This window comes from Mesoplodon mirus, assembly GCF_964341445.2.
Source record: "Mesoplodon mirus genome assembly, chromosome: 12".
NCBI classification, from domain to species: Eukaryota; Metazoa; Chordata; class Mammalia; order Artiodactyla; family Ziphiidae; genus Mesoplodon; species Mesoplodon mirus.
The window spans coordinates 49,347,466-49,373,517 of record NC_138988.1 but is presented as its reverse complement, the minus strand read 5'-3'; the positions used below and the strand labels follow the sequence as shown (position 1 = coordinate 49,373,517).

The window sequence follows — 26,052 nt, the reverse complement described above, 5'->3', positions numbered from 1 at the left end:
TGGGTCATCTGTAAGCACCCTTCCTAATGACATGTTTTTCTATGGAATTTATCTTAGATAACTGGAGGGATATATTTGGAACTAACTCACACTACCCTGGAGTAGTTTCAGAATTTTCCCAGAAGTAGTCTTGTTAACCCAAATTAATCTTTATTAGATGGAATTTAAACCAAGGCCACAAAGTAAGCCTCCTCAGTTTACCCAAATTATTTCAGTTTTTCTGCCTTTCTACTTTTGACCCCATATTATTTTAAAGTGCCTACGGTTTTCACAGTAATCCCCACAGCGGGGAGATTTTAGCAGCCATTCATATACAGTTAGATAATGTATAATCACACAGGGGAGACTCTAGTTTTCCAATTTGAATAAGGCTTTTCTGATAACTTATTTTAAAATATTGGTTATTCCATGTCCCTTTCATCTAAGTATTCTGAGTTAGGCCAAACAGACAAGCCTTTTTGGACCAGGCTTATTAAAACTAACTTATTACTACTAACTTTTGAGGTTAGTATAATTTCCTCTATTGGATATCAATTGGAACCCTTGTGATATAGTTCCTGATAAATATTTTGTTCTAGAAATACCAATTTGGCGTGGAGGGTAGATGAAAAGAGGGGCATAACAAAAGGTAGGCTGACTAGTCAGGACGTTGTGATAGTGACCAAAACAGTCCAGTGGCCGCCAACAGTCTTAGAGAGAGGGCAGTGCGCAGATTTGGAAGAGTTTGGCCTGAAACAGCAAATTCAAAAGGAATCATCATATTGAGGAGGAATGGGTGTGCACTGATGTGTGACATCTTCCCAGAGCAGGCACCATGACGGAGCTGGTGTCTGTGGCAGGCAGGGCAAGTGACCGGGGTGGGGCTGTGACCCAGGTGAGCAGAGCAGGGCCGGGCTGGGCTGGGCTGGGCCTGGCATGTAGCGACAGAAGCAGGCAGCTCCCCTGCGCCGGAGGCCGGGACAGGAACCTGGTGACTCTCAGTTCTGGACAGCTGTCTTGGCTGTAAGCATAGTGTTTAGGGATGGAATTTCAGAACATGCATGAAATAAATGGCTGAGACCAGGGATTTATACTTTTGAAAACAGGAAGGAATGAGTGGTTTGGTGAGAAGGAAGCAGCACATTTTGATAATACAATATCCTAAAGCTTCAGTTTTAGGCCCAGAAATGGGAGTAAGTTCTCTTTCACTACCAGAAATGGCTTTTGGGGAGAGGCTTTTATAACCACATTACTTTTAGGGTGACAGTAATTACCCAATTAGAAAAACCTTTTGCATTAAAGATTATGTAGGTGGTTTTAACCTTAATTTTATGGAAAAGTAGAAAAGTTCTTAAGTAGGGTAGATTTGGTTTATCTCCTGCAAGCCTTATGATATGATTCCTATTACAATGTAATTAGTTCAAAGTGATTTTTGTTAAATTTGGATTGCTGGAATTTTTCTCCCCCAGCATTTCTAAGCTTCTCATTTTAAATGGTTTGCTTCTTAGGTCAGATATACAGCTAATGATTTATAGCTCTATCCTTAGCACATTATCACAACATATTACTGAAAAGCATTTATTTCAGTAAATATTAAGTGTACATTACGTGCAAAGCACTTGGCTAGAAACAGAGGTAGCTTCAAGAAGCCAAAACAGGGCCCCTGTCCTTACATACCTATATAATGTTAGGAAAGCATGATGTCATAAAAGAGAGTCCAAAAAAATGCAACAAAGGAAGGAGAAGCTAGAGTTACTAAGGAGAGTCATGAAGGAGGTGAAAATTTAGCAGGACCTTGAGCAGGACCTTAAAGGTTGGTTAGACTTAGGTCAGAGGTGGGGAGAAAAGGGCACTTGGGCCGTGGGGGGAGCAGGATACCTGGGGAGATGGGAAGGTGCAGGGCTGGGGGCAGGGAAACCAGAGTGGGGGGGCCGGTCCCGTGGGCACAGAGGCTCCCTGGGCCATGGGGCTGCAGGTAAGGTTGGCAGGGGCCCTGCTGCGCTGACAGGGCTCCTTGCTTAAACCTCTGCCTGCACACATCATGGCGTGAAAAGAGAATTTTCTTCTAAAATGCTGTTGCAGCGTGCTAGAGCTTCTTATAGCATAGATGCGCCAGAAACTGCGCTGCAGGAGATACCGCAGTTGCCTGTGTGCATTTGTGCTTTGTCTTCTTCCTCTGCACGGTCCTCTCCTGTGCTGCAGGGGGCCTCACTGCCTCACGTTCACACCTTCACCTCTGTGAGATAGCTTATTATTCTCTTCTGTTCTAGGAGATGCCAACAGACAAATTAGTGAATACAAGTTTAAGCTTTCAAAAGCAGAACAGGATATAACCACCTTGGAGCAAAGTGTAAGTCCTTCTTGTGTATGGTACCAAGTGATTTATGTCCCTTTTACAACACATCTGCTTCCTGCATCTCAGTGGTTAACCCCATGAATGCCTAGGTTTTTTGAGCTGCCTTTGCAGTTGAATCTCTATAAAAGCCCTAAAGTGGAAAAGCCAGCAGAGAACACCTGACAGGGCATTTCAGCCTTTTTTATGAATGAATGAGACTGAAGCTATAATTCTGTTTCTTGTAGCTATTTCAAGAGCCTTCAAGACAATTGTAATTTATAACATAATCCCTTACTGTACACTTCAGAAAGTCTATCGGGGAGTCTCCCTCCTGCGATGTTACTATGGCTTTTAAACAATATGGTTGTCATAAAACTTAACATGGGAAATTGGCCCTATGATGACTCTACAGCTGTCATCCTCTCTAGGGACAGTTCTAGATGTATAAATAGCAGTTGAGTTCTGAGAGGACTTCTGACTTACCCTGAGGGTATTTGTTAGTGTTAGATTACTTGGAATCTGTCATGACACTGTATTTCCATCTTAGCTGCAAAAAAGTGGTGGTTCCTAGTGCCTATGTTCTCATATTTACAGATCAGCCGCCTGGAGGGGCAGGTGCTGAGATATAAAACCGCTGCTGAGAATGCGGAGAAAGTCGAGGATGAACTGAAAGCAGAAAAGAGGAAGCTACAACGAGAGGTACTTGCTTTTATTATGCTTCTTGGAATACTTGCCTAAAAAGAAAAAATCCTTTGGAGATAAAATTCTTTGCTGCATAAGGAATTTAATCCCGGCTCCAGTCTTAGTGAAACAGCAATGGAGTCACTGTTCTGTGTTGGTTTCTGATCTACACGGTGACTGCCATTTACTTTTATGTTTCGGTCAGATACTTTTATTATTTGGTTAAATAATAAGAAAAAGGAGAGTTTTTGTTTTAGATGAGGTCTGTTTCTCCAGCTTCTCTATGTCCTCTCTGTGATTAATGTTCAGCACCGTTGGTTAACACCTCTGGCTGCCTGAAAAACAATGCAACTGCAGGATCACGTGCAGTGCTTCCACTTCCCAGAAACTGGAGAGGAAAGTAGCGCTGGGTTTCGTTTTTGACCATGTGAAGTGACCGAGCTCTTCCTGTCTCCAGTTACGAACAGCACTGGACAAGATCGAGGAGATGGAGATGACCAACAGCCACTTGGCCAAGCGGCTGGAGAAGATGAAGGCCAACAGGACAGCACTGCTGGCCCAGCAATAGGGAGGCTGCCCTGCCGCCCGGGCCCCGCCCGGAAGGACTGATCTTTCGTCCACTCAAACCCCTTTCAGGACTGTTTGAGCTTTGTCATTAAAATAGCCACCTTTGTATTTTATAATTTATGAGAGAATGAAACAGGTTTGAATCTTCATGAACACTTTGGATTTGTTGGTAGTTTGATTCTAGACTAAGAACTGGTCCGTGCCGTTATTATTTTTTATTTCCATAATTTTAGAATCAAGTTTACTCACCATTTTTCCCCAGCTGCCTCAGTGACTGGGCACTCGGAGGCTTTGGCACGGGTTCTGGAGGACAGCGATTCAGCGCTCACCGAGGTACTTCCTGGAGACCTCAGAAAACACAAGTGCCTTCTCCACAGTGCAATTCAGACTTCAGTGATCTCCAGTGGTCAAAAGACATTTACCCTTAATATCAGGTAGCATTTATATTTTAGTGAAGAAACAAGTTCACAGGTGGGGAATATATGTTTCACTCAAATTTATATGTTTGGAGGAAAAAGCCTTTTTTTGTAAGATATTTAAATTTATATAAGAAAATGTTAGAAAAAGATATGGGGAGTGTATATAAAACTGGCTTTATTGCATGGGGCAGGGGAAGTCCAAGGCCTGTACTCTTAAAGTAAGAGTAGGGTCCTTAGTCTTCACATCAACTGTGCTGTATCTTGAAAAGTATTTCATCTGCTGCTCATCTGTGGAATGAAACCTCAGACCAGCCCAATGAGGGAGGGAGGGAGGGAGGGCAGGGCAGGCCAGGCAGGTGGGAAGTCGGCCTGAAGATTCTATTAAATACACCCTTTTGCTGACTACAGTTGGCTACTGACACATTCATTTTCTTAGAGGAGCCTTTAAAACTAGTCATTGGCAATCATGCCCGCCTAGCTCGCCCCTCTTTTCTCTCCTTAAAATAATCTCCTTAAGGAAAAATAATCTGGAATATAGAATTTCTTTTAAGAACTTTAGTTTCATCTTTAAAGGCACCCAGTTTAAGAGGATTTTATCATCGAGTCGTAGCCATGTTACAGTATTTGTGATTCTCTTTTGCTCTCAGAATTGAGGTGGTTTTATGGAAATGATTATTGTATCTTCAATGTGTTTACACGGAAAAAGTATGGGGGAAAGTCTAATGAATTAAGGCCACATAAGATAAAATTAGACTTGAAACTAGGTAATAAAGTTAACTTAAATATGAATAAAATCTCTAATAATTATTCCCTTCTTTAGAATAATTAGCTCTTTGTGTTTAAAACATGGAAACCAGGGGCTTCCCTGGTGGCACAGTGGTTAAGAATCCACCTGCCAATGCAGGGGACACGGGTTCGAGCCCTGGTCTGGGAAGATCCCACATACTGCGGAGCACCTAAGCCCATGCGCCAGAACTACTGAGCCTGCGCTCTAGAGCCCGCATGCCACAACTACTGAAGCCCACGCACTGCAACGAAGAGTAGCCCCCGCTCGCTGCAACTAGCGAAAGCCCGGAAGCAGCAACGAAGCAGCCAAAAATAAATAAATAAAATAAACAAGTTCATTTTAAAAAATAATTCAGGAAATTGGTTTCCATATTTTGAGATGATTTCCTATAAGTTTTCTTTCAGTTGACGTGTGGGAGTGGGCAGTGAGGAGGCATGTTCTGAAATGCAGATTTATCCTGGAATCCCATACATACCTGGAACTGAAACATCGTGTAGTCCATCTCTTGAGGCCTTGGAAGTCCCTCATCCTCTCCACCCACGGTCAGTCAGCCTGTGCTCCTCCTGGAGCTGTCTGTTTTGTTGTCCCAGTCTTTTCCAAATGGAATGGTTCCACTTCTCGTAAAATAGACTCGACTCTTCTTTTCCACAGAACTTTCTTCACTGAGCCTTGTAATCTGGACTTTACCTCAAAACTATAGGCATTCTTCCTCCCTGTGCTGACTGCACATTTCTATTAACGCAGGCTAATATTAAGGTAGCTCATTTTAATGGTACTTACAGTTTCAGTTTGTATTTTTACAACACCCTTCAAACAAGAATACCTAGAAATTCCTTTATCTTAAGCTGGTAGTATTGATAGCCATTAACAAAGTGAGCTAACTTAAAAACTCATGCCTGTTTTGGACTGGATAAGGACTATTTTCTTCAAGTTTTTAAATTAAGAATAAATTAATTAGCTTTGGTTACTGAAGGTACTAATAGAGTGACTACGTAGAAAGCTGAATTGACAATATCATCAGCACCTCTTATAGGTTCAGGACCTCTTTTTTAAAAAGGCACCTGAACCAACATAATATTTATCACCTGATATTAGAAATCCACCAGAACACAGAAAGAATCGAATCAACGCATGATCTATAGAAGTCTTTAAGGCCCTTTTAGAATTCTTATCAGACATCCAGGAGGCTTTCAAACTACTTTTGGGATTCTTCAACACAATCAGTATACACTAGGTGAAAATGGATCTAGGAAAATTTCAAGTGTAATGAAATTAAATAAAAAACCATGTTAGGACAAATTTGACTATTTATTTATAGTCAATCCACCATGCATGAAGGAGTGCTACTAGTTAGAATGCAAGTGTGAGTTCAACCTACCAATGTCGGGATACAGAGGAAGAACGACCCATCCCAGAGGCCATAGACGACCATAGTTAACACCTCTCAAAGACTTTATATAGATCGGGCAGATTAGCAAGCTGCAGGATGTTTCCATCTTCTGTGAAATGTTTCGGAGGCAGAAGGTGTGAGCGGAAGGCTTTATAGACGACATGCTCCACAGTCCACTTCCAGGGGTTTGGAGTAGAGGTGGGCACTTCACTCTGAAAGAGACGTGTTAGATGTTCACATCCCAGTCTACACTGGTCTCCTGGCTGATGTGCACTGGGCCTGGAGAGTCTTGGTGGCTTATAATGGGCTGTGTGACCTAATGCTTGTGAAGTATCTTTTCTAGGCCAGCATCTCAGGGATCCTACAGGCCTGAGCAGAGAGATGAGATGGAAGAAAAGAATCAGTCGTGGCTCTCGTGATGCTTCCTCCCGTGGAAGCTGTTTCCATTCAGGAAGAGCCTGTTTACTGCAGCAGGTCTAACAGAATGTGTGGATGGCAGTAGTAGGACGTACGTTCCGTAATTACCACGAAATTCGGAGCCTCAATGTAGTTCTAGTTCCTAAAGAGCTCCACAGGTAAGAAATGAAAAAATAAATGAGGATGATTTTACTCCACCCTTCCCCTCCTACATCTAAGCCTTAGGCTGCCTCATGTAAAAGAAAATGTTCTTTCCCATCCATCCTTCCTCACCTTGAAGTCAGTGTTTCCAATCAAACGGGATACTCTCAGCACAGTTTGGTAAGTGTGCTATCTTGCCGCCTCCATTGGAATGAGATGGTTCCAGGGGCTCTGGCCAACACGACCTGGGACTGGATCTCCGCTCCACCGCCCACAGGCTCTGGGAACCCTTGAGCACCCGCTGAAACTGTCCCTTAGCTTCCTCACCCATGAAGCTGGAGCAACAGCATGTCATCTCAGAGGAGGACCAGGAGCAATCACCGAGCCAATTATGTGTATAAAGTGCCAACCCTTCCATTCTTACACTACAGGCAGGCCTCAGTTTACTGCACTTTGCAGACTGTTGCGGGTTTTTTTTTTTTCTTTTCTTTTTAAACACAAACTGAACGTTTGTGGCAACCCTGCATTGAGCAAGCCTACTGGCTCCATTTTTCTAACAGCATTTTTTAATTTAGCTATATACACTGGCTTTTTAGAGACGGTGCTATACTGTACACTCAACAGCCTACAGTATATAGTATAAACATAACTTTTATATGCACTGGGAAACAAAAAAATTTGTGCACCTAGCTTTACTGCAGTGGTCTGAAACGGAACCAATAAAATCTCTGAGGTACTCCTGTATTTCAGTCCCCTCTCCCCAACCCAGCCAAACCCTCCGAAATAGTTGTGGATTGAAAGAGCTCTGTCATCTGACACAGAAACATGAGGAACCCAGGCTGACCTTCTGTAAGAAGAGCTGGGGCCCTGACCCAAGTACAGCCGTATCCTCCTGGCACAGCAGTGGTCAGAGGCAGAGTGAGGCACAAGCCGAAAGAGACTGGGGAGACTGACCCAGACCTGAAGGCTGGGGCTGCACACTTCCGGGCTCACAATGGGAGATACAGTCCACCCACTAGCCCTGAAACTTCCCATTTCTCACTGCGATGGCTTGTGTTTGTACATCTGACAGTGAGATCACTCTGGAGGTACCTTCTATATTTCAGAAGGAAATAAAACTCGTAAGAGCTGACCATCGTGTTTGAAGCTTATATGCAGCGGATCCTAGGAATTTAGAGAGGGCAAGATTGTGCCCCCAGTCCCGGGCACCAGTGCGCTCCCTCATACCTGCTGGCCTGAGAGGGTCGACTCCTCAGACACATACTGCTTCCGGATGGAGTAAAACATCGCACATTCTTTACCGAGGCTTTCAAAACATTCCTTTTCGTCATCCCAGTTCACCTGCTCCAAAGAGAGAATTCAATACCTCAACATAGGTATGTGCTTTAAACACATTTCATTTCTAAAGGGAGATAACAGACGACTTAAAAACTAAACGTGACTTTTTAGGCATTAAAGCTAGCTGTAAGTTGGAACTACTGAGTATTGCTGGGGTGGGCAGGGATGAGAGGGGCCTTAGCCATGCTACCCTTTTCCTCTTCATCATTACAGACGACGGCAGGGCCATGTGCCCTCCCCGCCCCCCGTACACACACTCACACACCCAACAGGACTGTCATCAAGACTGGCTCCATCACTTGCCTCAGTGGCCAGTCGGAGAATGAAGATAGGCAGACCCTCCAAGGGGGGCACGTAGTTGTCAATCAGAAGGGGTAATCCAACCAGGTTCCCTTCCTGCTTGTGGAAAAAGTCCAGGACAGGGGACAAGAAATCATGCTGTTACAGTCTAGTTTAAACAAATTCTCCCTGGGGCTTCCTCCAGGTCTTGTCCTCAGACCTGCCGTTCTGGGCAACCAGGTGCTTGACCAGGCTAGGCACTGGGGGCAGCAGAACTAAGCACTTATAGCTTTCTGTCCTGACATGTAGCAGAGCCACCTTCTCTTTGGATCTGCTCACCAACCAAAGAACACATCAAGGAAGGCCCCAGAAATCAAGGGGTAAGAGGAAGAAACCTCTTAGGAGAGCAAGTGGCAAAGCATCATCTCCTTCACTGGGGCCTGCAGGGACCGTGGGATTCTGCTCTCCTCCTGCCTGGGTCCTGCACCCTGGGGACAGGAATGGGCACGAATGGATGATAAAAGTTGTGGAACCTAGGGCTTCCCTGGTGGCGCAGTGGTTGGGAGTCCACCTGCCGATGCAGGGGACGCGGGTTCGTGCTCCGGTCTGGGAGGATCCCACGTGCCGCGGAGCGGCTGGGCCCATGAGCCATGGCCGCTGGGCCTGCACGTCTGGAGCCTGTGCGCCGCGACAGGAGAGGCCGCAACAGTGGGAGGCCCGTGTGCCACCAAAAAAAAAAAAAAAAAAAAGTTGTGGAACCTAGAAATGCAAATAGGGAGTGAAGATGTCACAGAGGTCACAGGCTGCTTCTGAGAAGGGGCCCAGCCTTCTTGTCTCGATCCTGGACCAACTACAGAACTTGACTCTTATCTGAAGAATACAATGGAGGTATAAAAATAACCGTCACCCACCTCATCAATTTCCAAAGAGAAGTAGTCTGCAAGCATCTCAGCCTTCTTTTTCAGAAACTCAACAATGTATTCAGCAAGTCCTTCTTTGGGACCATCTTCCTCTGTCCAGCCACTCTCAGGACTATCTAAGGCAAGCATGGCGAGGTCAAAGAGTGGTGCTGGCTCCTAGGAAGGATCAAAAACATTAGGGGTGAGCATAACAGGGCATCCAAACGCAGCCTGAATTCCCACAAAACCATCTTCACAACAGTAGGTGAGGAGCGAACAATGTAACACTCAATCCGCAGTTCCCCCAAAGAAAACACCTGAAAATCCACAACAGAAGCTCATCCTCCTCCTCACCAATGGCCATTTCAACAGAGAAGGTGTGACCAACAAAAAGACCTGCTGAACAGGTGGGAAAGGCGAGGCCGTGAGGAGGCACTTTCCTTCTGTGTAGCTTTAAGGACCCCAATTTCGTATTTCTAGAAAATCACAAGGCAGACACTAAGCAGATCATTCATTTCTTCCTAGTGCCTTACCCATAACTAAAGCAAGGGGGAAGGAGAGTAAGTTAAATCGAATGACATTTCAGGTAAATCATCTGATTAGGAAGAAGACTGTATAATCTATTGTGAAAAATAAGATGCCTAAATTTTCTTCCATTTCTCTCCTTCAGACATGGTAACTGTTGTCATACATTTTACATATTATAAACCCACAATACACTGTTCTTACTTTTCATAACAACAGAGGAGTCAATTAACAAAAAGACCTAACAATCCTAAATGTTTATGCACTCAATAACAGAGCTTTAAAATATATGAAGGATAAAACAGAACTGTGAAGAGAAATAGACACAATTACATGGAGCCTTCAATATCCTTTCCCCAATAATTGACAGAACAAGTAGACAGAAAATCAGGATACAGAAGATTTGAGCATCACTATCAACTCGATACACCTGCCATTTATAGAATATTCTACTCAACAAGCCCATTTTCAAGTGCACATAAAGTATTTACCAACATAGACTATATTCTGGGCCATAAAACAAGTCTCAATAAGTGTAAAAGGATTCCAATATGTTCTCTGCAAAAATGGAATTAAGGGGTTCCCTGGTGGTGCAGTGGTTGAGCATCCGCCTACCAACGCAGGGGACATGGGTTTGAGTCCTGGTCCGGGAAGATCCCACATGCCAAGGAGCAACTAAGCCCGTGTGCCACAACTACTGAGCCTGTGCTCTAGAGCCCGCAAGCCACAACTACTGAAGCCCGCGCACCTAGAGCCTGTGCTCTGCAACAAGAAAAGCAACCACAATGAGAAGCCCACGCACCACAACGAAGAGCAGCCCCTGCTTGTGGCAACTACAGAAAGCCCACGTTCAGCAACGAAGACTCAATGCAGCCAAAAAATAAAATGAAATAAATAACTTTTATTAAATGGAATTAAATTAGAAATCAATACCAGATCTCTGGAAAATCCCCAAGTAATTAGAAACTAAGTAATATACTTCTAAATAATGTGAGGGTCAAAGAAAAAAAAGGGAATTTAGAAAGTATTCTGAACTGAATGAAAATGAAAACAACTTATCAAAATGTGTGGGAAGCTGCTAAAGCAGCACTTGGGAGAAATTTATAGTACTTAACACCTATACTAGAAAAGAAAGATCTCAAATCAGTGACCTCAGCTTCTGAAACAGAAAAACAAATTAAACTTAAAATAAGTAGAGGAAAGGAAATACAAAGATCAGAGCAGGTAGCAATGAAATAGAAATCAGAAAATTAACAGAAAAATCAATGAAACAAAAAATCAGTTGAGATCAAACCCTCGGCCAGACTGATCAAGTTAAAACGATATAAATTACCAATATTAGGAATGACAGAGTACAGTACATCAGTACAGATCTACAGACATTAAAAGAATAAAAAATATTCTGAACAACTTTATGGCAATAAATTTGAAAACTTAAACGGACAAATTCCTTGAAAGAAACCAAATACCAAGGCTCACTCAAGAAAAAGCTAACATGAATAGCTCTACATCTATGAAAGAAATTGAATTTTTAGTTAAAAATCTTCCTGTGAGGAAATCTCCAGGCCCAGATGGCTTCACTGATGAATTTTACCAAACATTTAAGGAATAAACAATTCTACACAAACTCTTTTGGAAGATGGAAAAGGAAAAAGTATTTCCCGACTCATTCTATGAGGCTAGCATTACCCCATACCAAAACCAGACAAAGACAATACAAGAAAACTACACACCAATATCATTCGTGAATGCAGATGTTAAGAGTTGTAAACAAGGGACTTCCCTGGTGGTCCAGTGGTTAGGACTCCGCGCTTTCACTGCCAGGGCCCGGGTTCAATCCCTGATCAGGGAACTAAGATCCCACAAGCCACGCAGCCCAGCCAAAAAAAAAAGTTGTAAGCGAAATTTTGACAAATCAATTCCAGTAATATATAAAAAGGATAATACATCATGTAGAAGCAGGGTTCACCCCAGGAATGCAAGACTGGTTTAAAATATGAAAATCAATCAATGTAATTCACTATATTAACAAACTAAAAAAAGGAAAACCACACAATTATCTGAACAGATACAGAGGAAGCATCTGAAAAAATTCAGCATCCATTCCTGAATAAAAACTCTAAGTAAACAAGGAATAGAAGGGAACTTCCTCAACCACCTAAGGGTCATCTACAAAAAACCTACCGACGGCAGAAAGCATACTTCATAGTCAAAAACTGAATGCTTCCCCCAAGATCAGGAATAAGAGAAGGATTTCCATTCTCACCACTACTGTTCAACCTTGTACTAAGCTTCTTGCCAGTGTAATCAAGCAAGAGAAAGTAAGAAAAGGCATCCAGATTGGAAAGGAAGGAATAAAACTGTCTTTACTCACAGATGCTATGATCATCTACACAGAAAATCTGCTGGAGTCAATAAAAAAGCTACTAGAACTACTGAGTGAGTTTAACTAGGTTGCAAGATATAAGATTACCAAAACACTTGTATTTCTAGATACTAGCAACAAACAACTGGCAATTTATAAAAATGTCACTTACAATAGTATCCAAAAAATATGAAATATTAAGGGATAAATTAACAAAAGATTTTCTCCCCAAATTGATCCATAGATTCAACACAATCCCAATAAAAATTCCAGAGGGCTTTTTTGTAGAGTATGTCAAATGTAAAAAGAAGACATGAAACTACATAGATAGTAATGATTTTTAACTCTAAATTAAAATTAGGCAATGACAAGGTCTTGAAAGAAATGGACTAAACTTGTTAGCTGGAGTTGTGTTTGGGTCATGGGCTTTAAAGAATGTTTACTTCTATTTTTATCTCTTTCCAAGTTTTCTTAAGTAGATATGTATTAATTTCTATAATAATAATAATAAACATTTAAGTTGGCTACCAAATGACTGTTCTGCTTTGTATAAAACTATATGAAGATACCTCCATATGCAAATCATACAATAAACTATTCTAAGCATATTTAGAAAAATTTAATATACTACAAATAAGATAATAAGGCAGAGCTATTTTCAGAAATGACCAGTTGTTGAAGTTTCAGAAATGAGAACCAGGAAATAAACTTACCGATAACCTCAGAACACCAAAATTGGCAAAATCATAAATGAGAATCTGGTAGAACAGTTCTTCACTGAAAATAAAAATGAAGTGACATTAAGGAAAAGCTAAATCCATGCTTCAGAGCCAAGCAGTAGGGACAAAATGGGAGAGATAACCCGAGACAGGTAGGACAGAATTATGCTGCCTCGCAGTGGCCTAACAGTCCTGGGATCTCCTGCTCCACTAGGGCTTTGGCGGCCGGCCTGTGCACACAGGTCAGACCACTAAGACCATCTGCCTTGTCATCACCCGTGCTCTGTCCCCACCCCTCTGGTTCTGTAAAAGGTTCTAACACTCAGTAGTGATAAAGTTAAGAAGGAGTTTTTGTTTGCTCACCTTTTCCCCACTTGCAAAGAATCCTATAAATCACTTCTTTTACAACTCAACATTTAAAAAATATGGGCCGTATAGGGAGAGCAGGGGCGTAACCCCGGTTTTAAATCCAATCAGTTGGATTTAAAGGGTTGAGAGTGGGCGATGCAGCAGACGTCCGCCAGAGCACCTCCCACAGCACCCTACCGTACACGGCACACGCTGCAGTGCTCCACCGGCACCAAGCCCTTTAGGGCGTCACTGAGCACCGGGCATCCACCAAACCCCGGCGTCTCGTGTAATTGTACCTTCACAAAACCCTGCAAGTTAAGTAGTAGTAACCCAAATTTCTCATCTTACAGATGAGAAATCCGAGCCGCAGATTAGGAAAGTGACTTGTCCATGGTCACATAAATGGTAAATGGTGGCGCCCAGGTGTGAAACGACATGTGACTCTAAAGCCAGGGCCCTTTCCAACTATGTCATCCTGCTCTCCCCCAGCTTTTCCTGCCTCTGCCTCCAGGACTACTCTTCTAGCAGCTCTGCCGTTTTCACATTCGCACCGATTTACCTAAGTTTGGTGGTGTTGAGAAGGTATAACTTGGTCTGATGCTGTGCCAAGGCCCATTGAGGATTCACACAGCCCACAAACGAGTGGTTACGCAGCACCTCCCGGAGAGCTGGAAAACAAGACACAGGTCAGTAACTGCACCCCACCAACACCTCTCTGCAGCCCAAAGCACCAGAACTAGAGACAAAAAACAGGTACCTGAACGGAACCTCTTGCTGAAAGTATACACAAAGAAGGAATAAGATAGAACTAATCTTTCAAAATGCAACAAGGAATTGCCAAAAGACTTAGGAATGCTCAAAGATCACAATCCAAGACAAAGCAGGAAGCCAGAGAAGTAACAAGAGCTCTGAAACCAGCTTTATCCAAAGACACTGGAGGAACTGCAGGTATCAAGAACTTCAGTTTTTGCAGGCTCTGAGGTGTAGAGAAAGAAAAACAGAAGCCTAGGAATGGTGCGAAATGTGGACTGTAACAGGAGGCCACTTCCCCTCTTTCACAGCCAGGATTCACACTAAGCAAGTTGCTTGACAACTTAAAGTGGAGATTTTAGTTTAAACTGATTCCAGGGCTGACTGTTCCTCCAGGTTCCTGATAGAATCAAATGCAAATTCTCTCTGCAGAAATTCATCTTCAACCCAGACTTCAAATAATTCCTCACAGATAAAGTACCAGGACTTAGTGGTCAAAAAGTTACAAAATACACAAAGAAACTAGGCACCAAGAATTAGAATCCAGAAGAAATCACAGAATCACATCTGCCAAGTTTTAGAGACTGGAAATACTGGCAAAGATGATAAAATAATAAGCATGTTCAGTATGCTTAAGAGATATTAAAACATTGAATAAGTGGCAGGAGACTATCAAAACTGTTCAAGGAAAGACAAATACATGATATCACTTACATGTGGAATCTAAAAAATAATACAAATAAACTTATTTACAAAACAGAAACAGACTCACAGACATAGAAAACAAATTTATGGTTATGAAAGAGGAAAGCAGGTGGGGATTAATTAGGATTATGGGATTAACAGATATACACTATATATAAAACAACAAGGACCTACTGCATACCACAGCAAACTATATTCAACATCTTGTAATAACCTGTAATGGAAAAGAATCTGAAAAAGAATATATGTATGTGTGTGTGTGTGTGTAACTGAATGACTCTGCTGTACACCTGAAACTAACAATATTGTAAATCAACTATAGTGCAATTTAAAAAATAGAAAAAGGAAACAGAAATAACACCAATCTTACATAAACTCTTTCAAAAAATAAAGGAAGAATAATTCCTACCTCACAAGGTTAGCATAACCCTAATACAAAACCTGAGAAGACACTGAAAAAAGGAAAATTTTAGACCAATATCCTTTACAGTCATAGATGCAAAAATCCTGAACAAAACATCAGCAATTTAAATCCAACAATATATTAAAAAAAAAAAAAAAGAATAATACAATCAAGAAGAGATTAGCCCAGGAAAGCAAGGTGATTTAGCGTTTGGAAAATCTCACCATATTAACAGAATAAATGAGAAATACATGATCATTTTAGATATAGAAAGAGTATTAGACAACAACAATTTATAATTAAAAACTCTCAGCAAACTAGGAAGAGAAAATAACTACCTTAATCTGAAAAGGGCATCTATGAAAAACCTCCAGCTAACATCATGTTTAACAGTGAAATACTGAAAGTGTTCTTTCCACAATGGAGAACAAGATAATTAACACCCATGCTCACTCATCCTATTTGACATTGTACTGGGGGTCCTAACCATTGTAGTGAGGCAAGGAAACAGTATAAAAATATGAAAGGAAAAAAGTAGAATTGTCTCTATCTGCACCTTTGGCAAGGTCACGTGATACAACATCTTTTGTATTTTAATATGCTAACAGGTGGGGGTCAAAATACCATGGTAAACAATGGGGAAAATGATTTTATTCTGACTCAATCTTAAAAATTTAAACCAAAGTTAATAAAAATAAGTTTAGGGCTTCCCTGGTGGCGCAGTGGTTGAGAGTCCGCCTGCCGATGCAGGGGACATGGGTTCGTGCCCCGGTCCGGGAAGATCCCACATGCCGCAGAGCGGCTGGGCCCGTGAGCCATAGCCACTGAGCCTGGTGTCCAGAGCCTGTGCTCCGCAATGGGAGAGGCCACAACAGTGAGCAGGCCCGCGTACAGCAAAAAATAAAAATAAAAAAAAAATAAAAAAAAAAATAAAAATAAGTTTATATTAAAAATGATCAAGGAGATTTCAAAAAAACCAAATAAAATTTCTAAAAATAAAAAATATAATAACAAATTAAAAATCAAGATAGACTGAACAGAGTGGACAAAGTTGGCAAGGTAATTAATGGTAAGGTAGATCTAAAAAAATTATCTGAAGTGCAGCACAGAGAGACAAAGAAATGGAAAATATGAAAGATAACTTATGCAATATGGAGAAGAATAAATATGTAAGTAAGTCCCAGAAGGGGCAGGGGACAGGGAGAGACAGTAACTGGAGACTCTCAAGACAAAAGATCAGAGAATATCCCAGAAGTGATGAAAGACACCAAACCTCAGCTCCAGGAAGCCCAACAAAATCCACACCTGAGATAAGCAGGACACTAAAGAGATCTTAAAAGCTCTCAGAGAGAAAAGAGAGATGACCCACAAAGTATTAAAATATAAGACTGACAGCTGAATTTTCAACAGCAACAATAGAAGCCAACGACTGATAAAATAACACCTTCAATGCACTGAGAAAAAAATAATTGCCAATCTGGAATTTTAAACCCAGCAAAGAAACTTATCAAAATAAAGATGGATTAGACAAAGCAAAACTCAGCTTGCCATCTCAGGCCCCACAGAAGGAGGTGCTTAGGGCAGACCATGAAAGGTCTGAGGAAAAGAATTATGAGCAGAAAATACTGGCTAAACCCAAACAAACTGACAGTAACAACATAATATGGAACAATGAGATATTCACATGGAAACTGTGACTGTAACACCATATACCAAAAATTAATTCCAGGTGGACTAGAGATTTAAGTATAAGCATTTTAGGAGATAATATAAGAATACAGATTTAATTATCCCAGAGATAGAAAGAATTTCCTAAATAAGATTAAAAGGCCAATGTGTGGTAGAAGAGTGATCAAGATGGCAGAGTACTAGGACGTGAAGCTCACCTCCTCCCACGAGTACATCAAAAATACATCTACATGTGAACAATTCTCCCAGGATATCTACTGAACACTGACAGAAGACCTTAGACCTCTGAAAGGGCAAGAAAATCTCCACATAACCAAGTGGGGCAAAAAAGAAAGGAAAGAAAGAAGGAAGGGAAGGGAGGGGAGGGGAGGGGAGGGGATGGAAGGGAAGGGAAGAAAGAAAGCGAGAAAGGAATCGGGACAGGACCTGCATCCCTGGGATGAAGCTGTAAAAGAGGAAAGGTTCCTGTACCCTGGGAAGTCCTGTCACCAGCGGGGAGATCAACCAGGACAGAGGGGGAGCTTCAGAACCTCAAAGAAGAACACAGCAACCAGTTTGCAGCAGTTAGAATAGAGAAAGACACGCACAGACAGTCAGTACCACAGCTCTGCACTTCCAAGCCTGAGACACCTGTCTGCCGATACAGGCAGGGGCTGGGTGCGGAAGCTTGAGCTTCAGAGATCAGACCCAGAGAGAGGACTGGGATGGACTGCACGGAAGCAGCCTGAAGGGGCTGGAGCCTGGTGCAACCACACCTGATGGTGTATGCAGAGGAAGCCTGGGCTGCCTTAGAGGCCAGGTGCCATTGTGTCAGTAGTGCGTGAGGGGAGGGGCGGGAACCACCATTACAGCCTTTCTACCCGCGCGAGCTCTAAGGCAACAAGACACTGCCTACACGAGCTCCAGGAGCAGTCACGAGTCGCTGCTGCCCCCTGGACTTCAGGAGCAGTCTCGAGCTGCCCACCTTGCCCTCCCAGACTCCAGGAGCAGTCCCGAGCCACCTCCATTCTAATCATGTGCTCTGGGGGCAACACGTGAGCTGCCACTGCCACTGAGAACTCCACGACGAGGCACCAGCCACAGCATCTGCACATCCACTATCAAGAGGTAACAGCCAGCACACACTAAGGAAAGAGGTGGCAGGCATCCAGACTAAAAACAGCCCTCACACCAAAAAATCTTAAACCCACACAAGCTACACAGGGACGCTTCCACATATAAATAGCCCTCCAAGACCACAGCAGATAATTGTTTCTCCTAAACTCATAGAGCAAGAGAACTATAAGTAAAATGAAGAAGCAGAGGAACCACTCCCAATTAAAAGACCAAGAGAATTCCCCTGAAATAACAAGCAATGAAGCAGACCTCTTCAGTCTAACAGACACCGATTTCAAAAAAGAGGCAATGGAAATACTGAAGGAATTTAGAAAGGCTATTGACAGAAATGCAGAGTACTGTAAAAAGGAACTAGAAGCTATAAAGAGGGACCAAGAAAAATTAGAAAACTCATTTGCTGAGAAGAAAACTGAACCAAAGACAATGAATAGCAGAATAAATAATGCAGAAGAATGAAGAAGTAACCAGGAAGATAGAATAATGGAAATGACCCAATCAGAACAGCAGACAGAAAGCCAAATGGAAAAAAAAAAAAAAAAAAAAGCAAGCAACATAAGAGACCTATGGGATAATATAAATTGTGCCAATGTATGCATAATAAGGATTCCAGAAGGGGAAGAAAGAGAAAAGGGGATCAAAAATGTATTTGAAGAAATTATGGCTGAAAACTTCCCAAACCTAAAGAAGGAACAGATATCCAGGTACAGGAAGCACAGAGGATCTCAAACAAGGTAAACCCAAACAGACCTACACCAAGACGTATTATAATAAAAATGGAAAAAGTTAAAGAGAGGATTCTAAAGGCAGCAAGAGAAAAACAAAGGAGGCAAGGGAACCCCCATAAGGCTATCAGCTGATTTCTCTACAGAAACACTGCAGCACAGAAGGGAGTGGCAAGATACATCCAAAGTCCTAAAAGGGAAACATCTGCAACCTAGGATACTCTACCCAGCAAGATTATCATTTAGAATAGGAGGGACAAAGAATTTCTCAGACAAGCAAAAACTAAAAGAATACAGCAATACTAAACCTATCCTAAAGGAAATATTGAAAGGTTTTCTCTAAATAGAAAAGAATCCATAGGAAAGAGAAAATCACAATCAGAAAGCAAATCAACTAAATAAGCCAGTACACAGATTAAAAAAAAAAAAATTCTGTGAAACTAATAATAACCACAATGAAACAGCAAAAGGATGAACATGAAGATGTAAATAAGGACATCAAAATCATAAAATGGGGGGGAGAAAAGTAAGAAAATGTAGATTTTTTTTCATTCCCTAGAATGTGTTTGAGCCTAAATGACTACCAGTCTAAGACAAGTAGATATAGGAAGGGGTTAATATACTTGAAAAACGGTAACCACAAATAAAAAACATACAATAGATTCACAAAAACCAAAAAGAAGAGAACATAAGCGTAGTACAAAAGAAAATCATCAAACCACAAAAGGAAAAACAAAAAAGGGACAAAGAAGAAATATAAAATCAAAGGGAAAGCAAAGTTTATAATGGCGATAACTATATATCTATCAATAATTACCTTAAATGTCAATGGACTAAACACTCCAATCAAAAGACGAGTGGCAGATTGGATAAAAAAGCAAGAGCCTACAATATGCTGCCTACAAAAGACCCACCTTAGAGGAAAGGACACACAGAGATTGAAAGTGAGGAGATGGAAATAGGTATTTCATGCAAACAGAAATGAAAAGAAAGCAGGGGTTGTAATATTCGTATCAGACAAGATAGACTTTAAAACAAAAGCCATGAAGAAAGATAAAGAAGGACACTGTAATAATAAAAGAATTAATGCAAGAAGAGGATTATTGGGCCTCCCTGGTGGCGCAGTGGTTGAGAGTCCGCCTGCCGATGCAGGGGATACGGGTTCGTGCCCCGGTCTGGGAGGATCCCATATGCCGCGGAGCGGCTGGGCCCGTGAGCCATGGCCGCTGGGCCTGCGCATCCGGAGCCTGTGCTCCGCAACGGGAGAGGCCACAACAGTGAGAGGCCCGCATACCGCAAAAAGAAAAAAAAAAAAAAAAAAAAAAAGAAGAGGATTATTACATTCATATATGCACCTAATACAGGTCAACATATATGCAACTAATACAGGAGTACCCAAATACATAAGACAAATACTAAAAGACATAAAGGGAGAAACTGACAAGAATACAATAACAGTAGGAAGCTTTAACATCCCACTCACATCAATGGACAGATATTCTGGACAGAAAATCAGTGAGGCAACAGAGATCCTAAATAATACAATAGAGGGAGCGGGCACCGGTGCCCGAAGCCGCGACAGTCATGGGGACGGCAGGCCGGTCCTAAGTGCAAATATTAAAGTGATTTCCGAGAGGAGGGGAAGATAGCGGAAGAGTAAGACGCAGAGATCACCTTCCTCCCCACACATACACCAGAAATACATCTACACGTAGAACAACTCCTACAGAACACCTACTGAACGCTGGCAGAAGACCTCAGACCTCCCAAAAGGCAAGAAAGTTTCCATGTACCTGGGTAGGGCAAAAGAAAAAAGAATAAACAGAGACAAAAGGATACGGACGGGACCTGCACCAGTGGGAGGGAGCTGTGAAGGAGGAAAGGTTTCCACACACTAGGAAGCCCCTTCGCGGGCGGAGACTGCAGGTGGAGGGGGGAGAGCTTCGGAGCCGCGGAGGAGAGCGCAGCCACAGGGGTGTGGAGGGCAAAGCGGAGAGATTCCCGCACAGAGGATCGGTGCCGACCGGCACTCACTAGCCTGAGAGGCTTGTCTGCTCACCCGCTGGGGCGGGCGGGGCTGGGAGCTGAGGCTCAGGCTTCGGTGGTCGGAGCGCAGGGAGAGGACTAGGGTTGGCGGCGTGAAAACAGCCTGAAGGGGTTAGTGCACCACGGCTAGCCGGGAGGGAGTCCGGGAAAAGTCTGGACCTACCGAAGAGGCAAGAGACTTTCTCTTCCCTTTTTGTTTCCTGGTGCGAGAGGAGAGGGGATTAAGAGCGTTGCTTAAAGGAGCTCCAGAGACGGGCGCGAGCCGCGGCTAAAAGCGCGGACCCCAGAGATGGGCATAAGACGCTAAGGCCGCTGCTGCCGCCACCAAGAAGCCTGTGTGCGAGCACAGGTCACTATCCACACCCCCCTTCCGGGGAGCCTGTGCAGCCCGCCACTGCCAGGGTCCCGGGATCCAGGGACAACTTCCCCGGGAGAACGCACGGCGCGCCTCAGGCTGGTGCAACGTCACGCCGGCCTCTGCTGCCACAGGCTCGCCCCGCACTCCGTGCCCCGCCCTCCACCCCGGCCTGAGTGAGCCAGAGTCCCCGAAGCAGCTGCTCCTTTAACCCCGTCCTGTCTGAGCGAAGAACAGACGCCCTCCAGCGACCTACACGCAGAGGCGGGGCCAAATCCAAAGCTGAGCCCCGGGAGCTGTGAGAACAAAGAAGAGAAAGGGAAATCTCTCCCAGCAGCCTCACAAGCAGCGGATTAAAGCTCCACAATCAACGTAATGTACCCTGCATCTGTGGAATACATGAATAGACAACGAATCATCCCAAATTGAGGAGGTGGACTTTGAGAGCAAGATTTATGATTTTTTCCCCTTTTCCACTTTTTGTGAGTGTGTATGTGTTTGCTTCTGTGTGAGATTTTGTCTGTATAGCTTTGCTTCCACCATTTGTCCTAGGGTTCTATCCGTCCGTTTTTTTTGTTTGTTTTTGTTTTTAATTTCTTTTTCTTAATAATTATTTTTTATTTTAATAACTATTTTATCTTCTTTCTTTCTTCCTTCCTTCCCTACTCCCTCCCTCCTTTCTCTTTTTCTTTCTTTCTTCCTTCCTTCCTTCCTTTCTTTCTTCTAATTCTTTCTTTCTACTTTCTCTCCCTTTTATTCTGAGCCGTGTGGATGAAAGGCTCTTGGTGCTACAGCCAGAAGTCAGTGCTGTCCCTCTGAGGTGGGAGAGCCAACTTCAGGACACTGGTCCACAAGAGACCTCCCAGCTCCACGTAATATCAAAAGGCGAAAATCTCCCAGAGACCTCATTCTCAACACCAGCACCCAGCTTCTCTCAACGACCAGCAAGCTACAGTGCTGGACACCCTATGCCAAACAACTAGCAAGACAGGAACACAACACCACCCATTAGCAGAGAGGCTGCCTAAAATCATAAGTCCACAGACACCCCAAAACACACCACCAGACGTGGACCTGCCCACCAGAAAGACAAGATCCAGCCTCATCCACCAGAACACAGGCACTAGTCCCCTCCACCAGGAAGCCTACACTACCCACTGAACCAACCTTAGCCACTGGGGACAGACAACAAAAACAACAGGAACTACGAACCTGCAGCCTGCAAAAAGAGACCCCAAACACAGTAAGATAAGCAAAATGAGAAGACAGAAAAACACACAGCAGGTGAAGGAGCAAGATAAAAACCCACCAAACCTAAAAAATGAAGAGGAAATAGGCAGTCTACCTGAAAAAGAATTAGGAATAATGATAGTTAAGATGATCCAAAATATTGGAAATAGAATAGACAAAATGCAAGAAACAGTTAACAAGGACCTAGAAGAACTAAAGATAAAACAAACAACGATGAACAACACAATAAATGAAATTAAAGATACTCTAGATGGGATCAATAGCAGAATAACTGAGGCAGAAGAATGGATAAGTAACCCTGGAAGATAAAATAGTGGAAATAACTACTGCAGAGCAGAATAAGGGAAAAAAAAGGAAAATAAATGAGGACCGTCTCAGAGACCACTGGGACAACATTAAATGCACCAACATTTGAATTATAGGGGTTCCAGAAGAAGAAGAGAAAAAGAAAGGGACTAAGAAAATATTTGAAGAGATTATAGTTGAAAATTTCCCTAATATGGGAAAGGAAATAGTTAATCAAGTCCAGGAAGCACAGAGAGTCCCATACAGGATAAATCCAAGGAGAAATATGCCAAGACACATATTAATCAAACTGTCAAAAATTAAATACAAAGAAAACATATAAAAGCAGCAAGGGGAAAACAACAAATAACACACAAGGGAATCCCCATAAGGTTAACAGCTGATCTTTCAGCAGAAAGATCTGCAAGCCAGAAGGGACTGGCAGGACGGACTGGCAGGACATATTTAAAGTGATGAAGGAGAAAAACCTGCAACCAAGATTACTCTACCCAGCAAGGATCTCATTCAGATTTGATGAAGAAATTAAAACCTTTACAGACAAGCAAAAGCTGAGAGAGTTCAGCACCACCAAACCAGCTTTACAACAAATGCTAAAGGAACTTCTCTAGGCAAGAAACACAACAGAAGGAAAAGACATATACTAACTAACCCAAAACAATTAAGAAAATGGGAATAGGAACATACATATCAATAATTACCTTAAATGTAAATGGATTAAATGCTCCCACCAAAAGACACAGATTGGCTGAATGGATACAAAACCAAGACCCATATATATGTTGTCTACAAGAGATCCACTTCAGACCTAGAGACACGTACAGACTGAAAGTAAGGGGATGGAAAAAGATATTCCATGCAAAGAGAAACCAAAAGAAAGCTGGAATAGCAATTCTCATATCAGACAAAATAGACTTTAAAATAAAGACTATTAGAAGAGACAAAGAAGGACACTACATAATGATCCAGGGATCGATCCAAGAAGAAGATATAACAATTGTAAATATTTATGCACCCAACATAGGAGCACCTCAATACATAAGGCAAATACTAACAGTCATAAAAGGGGAAATGGACAGTAACACATTCAGAGTAAGGATATTTAACACCCCACTTTCATCAATGGACAGATCATCCAAATTGAATATAAATAATGAAACACAAGCTTTAAATGATACATTAAACAAGATGGACTTAACTGATATTTATAGGACATTCCATCCAAAAACAACAGAATACACATTTTTCTCAAGTACTCATGGAACATTCTCCAAGAAAGATCATATCTTGAATCACAAATCAAGCCTCGGTAAATTTAAGAAAATTGAAATTGTATCAAGTATCTCTTCCGACCACAATGCTATGAGACTAGATATCAATTATAGGAAAAGATCTGTAAAAAATGCAAACACATGGAGGCTAAACAATACACTACTTAATAACAAAGTGATCCCTGAAGAATTCAAAGAGGAAATTAAAAAATACCTAGAAACAAATGACAATGGTGACACGACGACCCAAAAACTATGGGATGCAGCAAAAGCAGTTCTAAGAGGGAAGTTTATAGCAATACAATCCAACCTTAAGAAACAGGAAACATCTCGAATGAACAACCTAACCTTGCACCTAAAGCAATTAGAGAAAGAAGAACAAAAAAACCCCAAAGTTAGCAGAAGGAAAAAAATCATAAAAATCAGATCAGAAATAAATGAAAAAGAAATGAAGGAAACGATAGCAAAAATCAATAAAACTAAAAGCTGGTTCTTTGAGAAGATAAACAAAATTGATAAACCATTAGCCAGACTCATCAAGAAAAAAAAAGGGAGAAGACTCAAATCAATAGAATTAGAAATGAAAAAGGAGAAGTAACAACTGACACTGCACAAATACATAAGATCATGAGAGATTACTACAAGCAACTCTATGCCAATAAAATGGAAAACCTGGAAGAAACTGACAAATTCTTAGAAATGCACAACCTGCCAAGACTGAATCAGGAAGAAACAGAAAATATGAACAGACCAATCACAAGCACTGAAATTGAATACTGTGATTAAAAATCTTCCAACAAACAAAAGCCCAGGACCAGATGGCTTAACAGGTGAATTCTATCAAACATTTAGAGAAGAGCTAACACCCATCCTTCTCAAACTCTTCCAAAATATAGCAGAGGGAGGAACACTCCCAAACTCATTCTACGAGGCCACCATCAGCTTGATACCAAAACCAGACAAGGATGTCACAAAAAAAGAAAACTACAGGCCAATATCACTGATGAACATAGATGCAAAAATCCTCAACAGAATACTAGCAAACAGAATCCAACAGCACATTAAAAGGATCATACACCATGATCAAGTGGGGTTTATCCCAGGAATGCAAGGATTCTTCAATATACACAAATCCATCAATGTGATACACCATATTAACAAATTGAAGGAGAAAAACCATATGATCATCTCAATAGATGTAGAGAAAGCTTTCAACAAAATTCAACACCCATTTATGAAAAAAACCCTGCAGAAAGTAGGCATAGAGGGAACTTTCCTCAACATAATAAAGGCCATATATGACAAACCCACAGCCAACATCATCCTCCATGGTGAAAAACTGAAACCACTTCCACTAAGATCAGGAACAAGACAAGGTTGCCCACTCTCACCACTCTTATTCAACATAGTTTTGGAAGTTTTAGCCACAGCAATCAGAGAAGAAAAGGAAATAAAAGGAATCCAAATCAGAAAAGAAGAAGTAAAGCTGTCACTGTTTGCAGATGACATGATACTATACATAGAGAATCCTAAAGGTGCTACCAGAAAACTACTAGAGCTAATCAATGAATTTGGTAAAGTAGCAGGATACAAAATTAATGCACAGAAATCTCTGGCATTCCTATATACTAATGATGAAAAATCTGAAAGTGAAATCAAGGAAACACTCCCGTTTACCACTGCAAGAAAAAGAATAAAATATCTAGGAATAAACCTAAGGAGACAAAAAACCTGTATGCAGAAAATTATAAGACACTGATGACAGAAATTAAAGATGATACAAACAGATGGAGAGATATACCATGTTCTTGGATTGGAAGAATCAACATTGTGAAAATGACTCTACCACCCAATGCAATCTACAGATTTCATGCAATCCCTATCAAACTACCATTGGCATTTTCCACAGAACTAGAACAGAAAATTTCACAATTTGTATGGAAACACAAAAGACCCCGAATAGCCAAAGCAATCTTGAGAATGAAAAACGGAGCTGGAGGAATTAGGCTCCCTGACTTCAGACTATACTACAAAGCTACAGTAATCAAGACAGTATGGTACTGGCACAAAAACAGAAAGATAGATCAATGGAACAGGATAGAAAGCCCAGAGATAAACCCACGCACATATGGTCACCTTATCTTTGATAAAGGAGGCAGGAATGTACAGTGGAGAAAGGACAGCCACTTCAATAAGTGGTGCTAGGAAAACTGGACAGGTACATGTAAAAGTATGAGATTAGATCACTC

The 26,052-nt window shown here is 41.9% G+C and overlaps 2 protein-coding genes across 3 annotated transcripts in view; one reads left to right on the top strand and one right to left on the bottom strand.

The window, feature by feature from the left end:
- The window catches only part of LRRFIP2 (LRR binding FLII interacting protein 2), a 122,200-nt gene extending 117,425 nt beyond the window's left edge, over positions 1-4,775 (top strand). For both annotated transcript variants that reach the window (XM_082637804.1, XM_082637805.1), the window contains 3 exons: positions 2,250-2,329; positions 2,909-3,013; positions 3,453-4,775. In XM_082637804.1, the coding sequence (XP_082493930.1) occupies positions 2,250-2,329; positions 2,909-3,013; positions 3,453-3,563 (296 nt within the window). In that variant the 3' untranslated portion in view covers positions 3,564-4,775. The remainder of the gene's footprint in view (positions 1-2,249; positions 2,330-2,908; positions 3,014-3,452) is intronic.
- Positions 4,776-6,057: 1,282 nt separating this feature from the next.
- Positions 6,058-26,052, bottom strand: part of MLH1 (mutL homolog 1) — a 58,900-nt gene continuing 38,905 nt past the window's right edge. The window contains exons 14-19 of the mRNA XM_082637803.1: positions 13,752-13,860; positions 12,836-12,899; positions 9,245-9,409; positions 8,358-8,450; positions 7,944-8,057; positions 6,058-6,370 (exon numbers count right to left, since the gene is read on the bottom strand). Coding sequence (XP_082493929.1) covers positions 6,203-6,370; positions 7,944-8,057; positions 8,358-8,450; positions 9,245-9,409; positions 12,836-12,899; positions 13,752-13,860 — 713 coding nt within the window. The 3' untranslated portion in view covers positions 6,058-6,202. The remainder of the gene's footprint in view (positions 6,371-7,943; positions 8,058-8,357; positions 8,451-9,244; positions 9,410-12,835; positions 12,900-13,751; positions 13,861-26,052) is intronic.